At 38.8% G+C, this 10,181-nt stretch overlaps 1 protein-coding gene across 1 annotated transcript in view; it reads left to right on the plus strand.

Annotated features, from left to right (window-relative positions):
* Nucleotides 1-468: 468 nt before the first annotated feature.
* agps (alkylglycerone phosphate synthase) overlaps nt 469-10,181 on the plus strand; it is a 27,143-nt gene continuing 17,430 nt past the window's right edge. Inside the window, exons 1-8 of the mRNA XM_017422738.3 lie at nt 469-701; nt 4,288-4,377; nt 5,422-5,512; nt 5,617-5,737; nt 5,852-5,926; nt 6,843-6,914; nt 7,695-7,774; nt 9,117-9,197. Of these exons, the coding sequence (XP_017278227.1) occupies nt 526-701; nt 4,288-4,377; nt 5,422-5,512; nt 5,617-5,737; nt 5,852-5,926; nt 6,843-6,914; nt 7,695-7,774; nt 9,117-9,197 (786 nt within the window). The 5' untranslated portion in view covers nt 469-525. The remainder of the gene's footprint in view (nt 702-4,287; nt 4,378-5,421; nt 5,513-5,616; nt 5,738-5,851; nt 5,927-6,842; nt 6,915-7,694; nt 7,775-9,116; nt 9,198-10,181) is intronic.

The following is a 10,181-nucleotide window of genomic DNA, read 5'->3' on the forward strand; positions in this document are numbered from 1 at the left end:
AGCTGAGCGAGACTACTGACTTGCTTAAGGACTATTATGCGTTTTTTATATATATATATATATATATATATATATATATATATATATATATATATATATATATATATATGTATAATTTAGATTTTTGTGGTTTTGTCGTTGTTTTAGTCACTATAACTCTCTCTGGAGTGTTGTTGAGTCAGTTTCTGTCTAGTTCAGATCGAAAAAGCTGTTTAGTGAGCACAAAACACAGCTAAATTAGCTAAATATGCGAACACCTGTCGCCTATGGCAACCTTCATCGCTAAATACAAATTAAGACAACACAAAAATACAAGGTGTGCTTATATCATATTGTATTATTTGTTATTGTTGGTGCCTTTCTCCCCAAAGTGGGCAGCTGAACACGCTAAACCCAAAGTTGTTCTTTGAGTGTAATAATTCCCGCGGCCTGAGAGCGGCACATGAAGGCAGCACACTTTCCCTGCGCCGACCTCTGACAGCAGATCCTGGATCAGCTCCCTCCCTCCGCAAACACGGAAGCAGCATGGCGTCCAACAGCTCCGACAGGCAAAGGGTTGCACAGCACAGACTGAGAATAATCACCGGGCATCTACAGAGACCCGCGGACGGCGACGCGGACATCCAGGCGGCGGAGTGCAAAGCCCAGGAGACCAAACCAAATGTCGCCAGCAGCGAGGGGAGGACGATGCCCAGGAGGAGGTACAAGGCTGTGATGGAGCGGTTCACTACGGTCCATCCAACCAATGTTGTGCCTTTCTTTTTATGCGTTTAGTATAAATAACAAGCTGCTCAAGAGCTCGGAAGGTTACATTCACGTACAACGCCGCCTTCTTGTTCTTGTCAGGAATTATTAGCATTGCTAACAGTTGAAGCAGATGTTGGTTAGCTGTTAGCTTTCCGGCTACAAAGTAGCCATTCATTTTCTAGGAAGTGGGTGGGTGCGGCTGTGAGTTTGGCGTGGTTGGGCTCCCGCAAAGTTAACTCGCCGTGTAACTTGGTAAACACCGTCTCAACTCGGCTTCTGACACCAGCTCGGCGTCAGCAAGCCCAGGATGAATGCAAACATAGGTGCTCTTCTGACACTTCCGGGGCATGCTCCATAAAAAGTCATGGCGGCATTTTCTTTTTTTCCTGTTATAATTTCTAATTCTCTTTGATGTGACCGTTATTTAAAGGTTTTACCGTTATGCGTTTCATTGCTCCTGTAGTTAATTAAATAAATAATTACTTTTAACCGGGCTCCTCTTCACTAAGATACGCTACCCGGCTTCCGTGGGGACTCACTTTATCTGATAATGCCTGGCATATTTAAGATAATTAACTTTAAATAAACCTTGTGTTTCAGAGCAACACGGAAACACGTCTCTTCTACTGATCTGATTGGTTAAAACAAGAGGTGGCCTGACTTTCAACCTGACAGAACTGTATGGCAGGCTGATTTATCATATAATAGTTACTTTATCTTAATAGCAGATACTAGTATTTAAAATAGTCTTAGCCTGAAAAATATCTGCTATGCAGAAGTACTTTATTTCAATTTATAATCACTATTTCAGAGTGTTCAGCTCAAGTGTTCTTTCTAAGAGAAATGCATCACTTTGTCTCTTTTTTTGGAGTATTGGACTTTCAGCTCCAGATATCCACTACGAGAGAGCAGGGACAACCTCCTACTTCTTTTTATTTATTTTACAAAATAATAGAATAACACACATAACAATACACTTAAAGAAAACACTGCATTTTTCCTCATCGGCTTAAACTTTTTTTATTTTCTATTTTTGGAGCTTTAAATTTCAGAAACCAGTCTTTCCTCATGCAGTTTTAATTACAGAGACCTTTAAATGTAGCTTTTATTTGTACAGATTTTGTTTTAGAGACATTTAATGTTGAGTAGCAAGGTTTCCAATATTGATGGGTAAAAAGGAATTGCATGTAGGCATGTAGTTTGATTATATGATACAACGTTTTGCCATAAAACACCATCACAATGAGCTGACATCTAGTGTCAGTCTGACACAACAGCAGAAACTATTACATCCACATCTTAAAGCCTTATAGAGACTGATATTATTTCAAAATATTATGTCTGATGGTTCTACCTGTTGTGTAATAGCTTGACTCTTCAGATAATGACTGCAATTTTAAAATAATTAGTGCATTAGTGGATTTGTTCATCAGCATTATCACAAGAATTGTTTTTTTTTCTCTGTTTTAAGACATCATAGGCCTCTGGCATTGAGCAAACTTATAGATTTGCACACATGAATAACAAAAGGTTTTGTTGTTGTTGTTTTAATACTGCATGATCTGACTAACGGTTTGTGTTCAGACACATAACGGGTGTCATAAGCTTTTTGTCTTATTTTATTGTGCATATTCACGCACCTTTAAAAGTAAAAATGAAATCTGATTGTTTCTATATCTCCTCAGTATACCCTTTCTAGCTTTGCTGACACCAGTGCATTGCAATGTAGGTGCTTTCAAGCAAAAAAAAATAAATCCTGTTTTTCAGGGTTTATTGGGTTTCGATCGCATGCCTTTAGGCACCGCAACCTTGGCTTATGCAGTGCTATTGGAATATTTCCTCCACCAAGCCAAGAGTGTTTAACAGCACGATTATCCTAGAAATACCAAAAACACATTTCACTGAATTAAGTGGAGCGATGTATTGTAGACAAATGAAGAGGGTATTAAAGTTTGGTTCAGCTCGAGGTAAAACTGTGAAAAAGAGCTTTGGGAAGTCCCCAGCTGAGGATGCGCTTGCCAAATCTGCATCTAATTACCTAAATCTTTGTATAAAAACATACAAGATATAAATTGGTGTTTTGAAGATGCTGAGCTCCATTTGTTCGCTTTTTTTATTTTATAGCTAGTTAGGTTATGCCAACTTGATTTATATGACTCCGAGTGATTAATCACTCATTTGTGTCACTATCCGCGAAACACCTGGTGTCATTTATTCTTATACCAGAAATTGCTTTGAAACAATAAAACTTTCCAAAACGAAAACTTTGACAGGGAGAAAACAGACACAAACCTCAAAAATAACACCAGATGATGGATTTAACTTCCTGGTTGGACAAACACTAGAATCAGAAACAGAAATCGTGTAGGTTAGACCTTTTTATCTAACCAGGAAGTTTAAAAATCTTGAGATTTGAAGTTTCATTTAATTAGTGTATTTGCAAAATCGGACCAGCAGCTCAAAACGGCACTAAAAACACGCACAGAGTTTACACATCACATAAAAGCAACAGCAAAACATGTTAAAACTGTAAACACTGAAATTCGAAGGAGACATCAGGCACATTTAGTACTTAAAGCAGTCACGGCGCTAAAGCTAACCAATCAAAACATTTACATGTTTGCAGATCAAGAATAATAAAAACAAAGATTAGGATCATATACATCATATCTTCATTTTAGTCTAACTTTAGGTGTGAAACCCATTTCTGTAGTGTTCTAAAACATACAGAAAACTTCCAGTGAGCTGATCTTCTTTTTTTCTTTTTCTGTGTTGGCATCTCATCCGAATAATTAAAGTGGATCTTTAGCTACATTTTGTAATTTTAAGTATAGCCTGGTAGCTTTGTACAGTAACAGAGCAAAGACTAAGTTAACGAACCCATGTATCCCTCAGCAGTAGAAATATTGGTGTTTTGAGAAATTCTTTACAACCTCTTTGCGTAGAAAACCAAGATAGGGGAACACCTTTCATATGAACTTGTTATTTCCCAGTTTAATTCCTCTTTGTAGACCGACGGTGACTCTGAAAAGTGAAAGTCATAAGTTAAAGCTTGACAGGTGCATCAGTTTGATCCTTATAATAAATCTGGAGTAGTATTTAAATCAGCTAGTCCCTGTTTTCTGTAGTAAATGTAAAATAGTTCAACATGTGCTTAGATGCAGCATTGACCACTGTATATTTGCCTGCATGTAGCCAACCTCTCATTACGTGAACAGACAAAATGTTTTTTGTTTTTTTTAATCTGAGGAATTTTATATTTTCTCTTCTTGATATACCACGTGTGGTGTTTCAGATGAAGACTTTTCCTTCTTTGTATAAGGGGGAAATTGCTTGTTGGAAATTTGCCAGGCCAGTAAAACCCCCTCACCAAAGACATTAGTAGCCAATTTTCAAAGTATCAAGCCATAACCTTCATGTGTGTTTCTCTAATCTCCTCTTGAAATTTAATGTCGAACATAAAAGTGCGACTTGCTGTTCAAATCAGTGCAAATATATATATATATATATAATATATATATATATTTTTTTTTTCCACAGGCAGGAGATTATGAAGTGGAACGGTTGGGGATACAGCGACTCCAAATTTCTCTACAATAAAAAAGGCCAAGCAGAATTTACAGGCAAAAGGTGAAGTGGAATATTACGCGCTGCCCCGAGGCACCGTTCTTTCTTATCAGTTGATAAGTGTTGTTTGCTGCCTTTTTTAATCTCATTTTAGTCACAGCGTTGGTCCTGAGGATTCCTCCTGTCTGTGCGGCTCGAGGCTGGAGCGTTTATGCGCTGATCTCTTTCGCAGACCCTGCTTTGAAGCCAGTTTTGGAAATCAACTGCTGGGCTTCTCCTCCTTTCACAACAATGTGCCGCTCCTGCCACCTAGTGGTTGGCATTTGAATGTTTTTTCATTGTCATTTGAGAAGGTCAACAGTTGAGATTTTCAGCCTAAATTCTTGTTACTTATCAAGATCAACACCCAGGCTGTTTTGTGTGTTGGGTGAAAACATTTTAAATCACAGGAGGAATGAAGATGTGCTTTAATTGGCTGTAACTGTCCAGAAACAAAGACTTCAGTGTTTCTTCAATATAGAATATATAGAAAAAAATCACTCTTCTTACAACTTGTCTGTGTTCTGTATTGGTAGTAGTAAAGTAGTTGGTTCTTATTTGTTATGAACATGGATAACTTTTGGATTTGCCACAGTGTGCGTGAAGATGCATTTTGAGTAATGAGCTAAACAGGATGTTGCAAAGCTAATTGTTTCCTGCTGGTACAGCGTGCACCACAAGCTCCTCAAACTAAAAGCCTATCTGAACGTTGCACAGCAGACAGGACTGGGTTAAAAACAGGGGCGTTCTGCTCCCCGGTGTTTGTTGTGACAGAAGGTTTTTTTAGTTCCCAGTGACTTTCTTGGACTAAGGCGCACCACAATTCCCTTGATGGGCTGGCCCTGTCTTCGCCAGAAGCTCAATTATGCAAGAAATGGTGAAGGCGATCACAGGAGTGGCTGACACGCTTGATACAATATTTTTTTATTTGATACAAAGCATATTATCCAGATAAAACTGCCCAGTTAAATGTTCAACTCCAGATTTTACTACTTTTGTTGGAAGTCACTGGTAGACTTTGGTTAATTGGAATTAAGAATAATATTTGTCCTTCTTTACTCGAACCAGGTATAAGCTAAGTGGTTTGATCATTCCCGCTCTCAAAGACTGGATGGAAGGCACGTTCGGTGCCAGTCTGCAGCATAAAACTCCAGCAACAGTGAGTCCAGTTTTGGTTTCTTCATTGTGTCTTCAGTGAATGGGAGCACACACGCACGGCTTAGTCACTGCAACCTAAACCACAATGTTGTTGTTTGTTTTCAGCCCATTCTGAATACCAGTGCTGTGCAGCCTCCCACACTGAATGAGGCCTTCGTGGATGAAATCAAATCCACGGGTATTCCCTTCTCTCATGACCCAGAAGATCGAGTGTTTCGTGCCCATGGTAAGGCAAAAACAACAAAAAACAATTCTCACATACATTGTAACTCTGTATTGGCATATTACCCCCGTTTATCAATAGCGAGTGCATTTGTGATTTGGATGTGTTTTCTTCCAGGGCACTGCTTACATGAGATCTTTGCTCTGAGAGAGGGAAAGATTGGTCGAGTTCCAGATATGGTGATATGGCCAAGTGAGTTGAAAAGCTGTGTTATTGGACGGATGTAGGTGGGGTGGGTCGGGTGGGGGGGTTCATTTTCCCACGTTGCACCAGTGATCCTCCTCCAGGCTTTGGTGATTTAAAGGGTTAATCTCTGCAGAGGCATGGGATATTAATATGTATGAGTGGAAGCTTAATAAGAAGCGTCAGGGGGAAGATGGTTGACACCCAATACTCCACAGTCTGGCCCTCCACAGCACAATCATGAGTTATGGTTCTGAGATTGGGTTTCTCTTGTTATGGCTGGTGCTGTTTTATCATGCAAATGAGTTTTGACTGATGGCTGAAACTTGATTAGCAGCATCCCAAACGGGCCGCAAATCACCAAGAAACTCTGGCTATATTCTCATCTACAGCAGCTACTTATTCTTTACGTGTCTATTAAAATTGTTTGATTTATAGTTTATTTCTTTGTTTTTTTCCCCCCAAATCAAGTCGTGTATTTTTAGGTAATGCTTTGAGTCGTAAGCCATAAAAAGCTGTGTGTTTTTATTTGGTTTTCAAAATGCACCAGAATGAAAGCAGTTCTCATTGCCTCCTGAAGCACTGGAGGCCAGTCAAGCACATCCATGTGTGAGGCTATTCCTGCTCTTCCCACTCACTCACCTCTCCTGTGTGAACGTATTCGGGCTCGGTGATTGGTTAAAAGGCGTCAGTATCGATCCAGCACATCCCACTCTGGAGAGCGGCGCTTAATGCAGTCTGACTCTGCCCGAGGAAGGCCCCGAGCAAATTAAAAGATGCTCCACCTCTCTGCTGCTCTAATGGCTTAGGCGACACGCAGCTTAGCATGCACACTACCCATGTTTTTAGTTGGTTTGTTTTTAGGGAAACTTGTCCTAGAAAACATCTAATTTTTGATAATTATATTCTGTGTTTTTTTTTTCAGGCTGTCACAATGATGTAGTGAAAATTGTGGAGCTGGCATGCAAACACAATGTTTGTTTGATTCCTTTTGGAGGTAAGACACAGATCGATGGCTTTTAATCGGCCTAATTACCTTTTTATGTGATGCTCAAACATTTTATTATGTTAGACAGAGTTTATTCTTGTACTGTGATTGCAGTGTTTGTTTTTTTGATGTTGAGGGCCATTGAAGCCCTTAATCAGTGAACCATCTAGATAAATAAGGTATCTTTGATTGCAATTTTCACATCCCAAAATATCAGTCACTGTAGCTGGTCATCAGTACATGTCTAGTTTTTGTTTTTCCTGAAATTATCTTTTTTTTTTTTTTGTATGTAGCTTAGGTTGGTGAATATAAGTATTTGATTTGCATTTGTTGTTTCCAAAATAACCTAAATATTAGAAACAGAATTTAGTGCAATCCATTCATTTTGTTGACATATTCTAGTTCATGCTCAGGTGTCAGCTCTTAACTATTAATTATTCTGTCTTCAACCAACAATTATCATTGAGTTTGTGTGTGTTTTCAAATAAAAAAAAATCAGAAAATGGTCCACTTTGTCACAAGGTCTCTTTCAAAGCTTGTTTCTTTGTAATTCCTAAATATATATTTTTTTCTTTTTTACATTTTGGCTTTTACAACAGGGGAAGATGTCCACATTGTAGTTAGATTAGAGGGAGTTCTGTTTTTCTAAATTACTTTCCTAGTGTTAAATGGATCTGAACAATAGTTGGTTCCACCTGTTCTTTCCTTACTGTGACAAAATAAAATGACTGTTGGGGGGAAAAGGATGGTTCAAACTGTAAAAAAAAACCAGTCATTCCTCTTTCTTAGGAGGAACCAGTGTGTCGAGTGCCCTGGAGTGCCCGCCAGAGGAAACTCGAACCATTGTCTCTTTGGACACGTCACAGATGGTACGTAAACACGTGGATGATAAAGGATGACAGCGTTGAGTGTCTGAGACAGGATTCTACTTGCATCCTGCTAAGTGTGTTTCACTAGTTCACTCTTTTATGTATGCAAGTTTACAGCGATAAGTTAGGAAATAAAGCAGTGGCATGATGAAACACAAGCTGCAGTCTCAGCTTTGATTTATAGCAAATTCAACACGTTCTGGCGCACATTCATCGAAGCATTCTTTTCTTCAAAGTAGTAATTGCAGGACTGAGTTGCACAAACATTTCTGGTTCTGTTGTCTTCATCCAGCCACTTTTGGTTTGAAGGATAGTTAAAGTCATGTTCAATGTTTGTGTTGAGAGCAATTAAATAATATGTTTTTGTTTAAGTTCATATTTGACATTAATACTTTGAAATAATTTGAAAACTGTACATTTTCTGTGTATATTGCTTTAACTAATTTAATGGGACTTAACGTAATTTTGTCCTTGTAAGCTAAGAATGAGTGAGAGTATTATCCCAGTTCTCATATTTTATTTTATATTGCTGCTTTTTTTGAAGGCCTAAATACAAATGAGCATTTTCAGTTTTTATATGGGGATTTGGTCATTTTCAGCCACTTGTGTGGTTGGCAAATGATCACGTGAAGTTTGAGAAACTTCTTTTTCTACTTTTAATTATTGTTTTAATTGCTGCCAAAGTTATATTAGAATACCAGCCGTTATTTTTCATTGAATCCCAACCAAGTCATCCCAGCCATGATGATGTTTTATTGGCTGGAATATGAAATGGTCCTGACTGCTCTACAGTTCTTTGATCCAGGAACTCACTGAGGTGATATACAAGCTGTCTTGTTGCTGCTAGTCTACCAGTCTGTGAGCTCGGTGCCATAGACTTCAGCGACCAGCTTTCTGTGTCAGGGGCCAGAGGTGAGGTGGCTCCAATGGAAACACATGAAAGGAGCAACGTGATAGGAAACATAAAGTTTATTGCCTTGGGAGAATAATTGATGGCAGAAATAACAAGACTTCCTGTAGGTAGAGGAAGCCACATGCTCGGACTAAACAAGAGACGAGCATTTGGAATTAGATGTTAACTTCAATTAAGATGGCTGTTATCTCTGTCCTGTGGCACATCTGCTTGCGTTTATCCTAAAATAAATTACGCTTTTAAAAAAATAGTGCCAACCAGCTGTTTCTAAAGAGAGCTGTTGAGTTCAGGGTCCATGACTGAGGTTTTAAAGATGGCAAGTATGTGATGCATAACACATAATAAATGGTGTTAGATTGCGTCTTTCTGTTCTTTAGGATGGAAATTACTTATTTAAAATGTTATTGACTTCCTCTTTTGTTCATGCAGAATCGCATTCTGTGGATTGATGAGAAAAATTTAACTGCACATGTGGAAGCTGGCATCATTGGTCAGGATCTGGAAAGACTGGTGAGCACCGTTTATCCCTTCAGAAAAATACAGAAAGAACGAACGTGAGCATTTTGAACATTTTGTGCTGTTTATTTTTTTCCCCCGTTCACTCACCTTGGCACTTTTTTGCACAGTAGATTTAACAGGATTTGGAAAAAAAAAAGCAGTTGAGGAAGGAGCAGAGTGGTGAAGGAGGGAGATTAGAGAGCGAGCTGGTGGTCATGAGCAGATGGCACCATCAAGCTAATTCAGAAAAATGGAGAGAGAGCAGGCGTATGATGTAGAGGAATGTGTGAGCAGCATATAAAGCAGACTCCACCTCTGCATTTAGACTGGGTTGAGTTGATGGAGCAGATGGGTCTGCAATATAAACTACGTTCCAGAGGGGTGTGTGATAAAACAAGGCCTGACTTACCCTTGTGCTTCTCGGGAGCATTATCCTTACTCTTAAAAGGCTTTATTATCATCCCTGTGAGATGTTTTTTGACTCAATATGCAGCTCCTGATGACCTGATCACCCTCTTTGACGTAACATAAACAATGATTAGTTTGTCTATTTGAAAGGATGGAGTGGAAACTAATTGTGCAGAAATATTGCATCACAAAAACTGTAAACTCAGTGAAGGATTATTCAGTTGTTGAATTGTTTTTACATCTTAAGCGTGCTCGCTCGAAATCTCAAGTTCCCAGCCGTTGTTTGACATAATAACAGCTCTGACATTTGTTTTGCGCTTGTTCCACTTAGCTTATGTAAGGTTGTTGTAAAAATCTGCAGTTCTATAAAACCTTTCTTTTTATTTATTTATTTTTTTTTTTTTTTTTTTTCAACGTTCAAGTTTAACTAGAGTGGTGAAATGCTGCCACAAAGCTGCAATTATTTCCCCGCCCCCCCTGCTTGCTCTTTCTTTCTGCTTGTCATTAAAACATTCTTGCGAGGTTACAGCATCAAACATTTTTGGTTCATTTTTGAACTGCACCAACAAAATGCGCTGCTTTTTTACC

The sequence above is a fragment of the Kryptolebias marmoratus genome, linkage group LG6 (genome assembly GCF_001649575.2).
Source record: "Kryptolebias marmoratus isolate JLee-2015 linkage group LG6, ASM164957v2, whole genome shotgun sequence".
In the NCBI taxonomy this organism is placed as follows: Eukaryota; Metazoa; Chordata; class Actinopteri; order Cyprinodontiformes; family Rivulidae; genus Kryptolebias; species Kryptolebias marmoratus.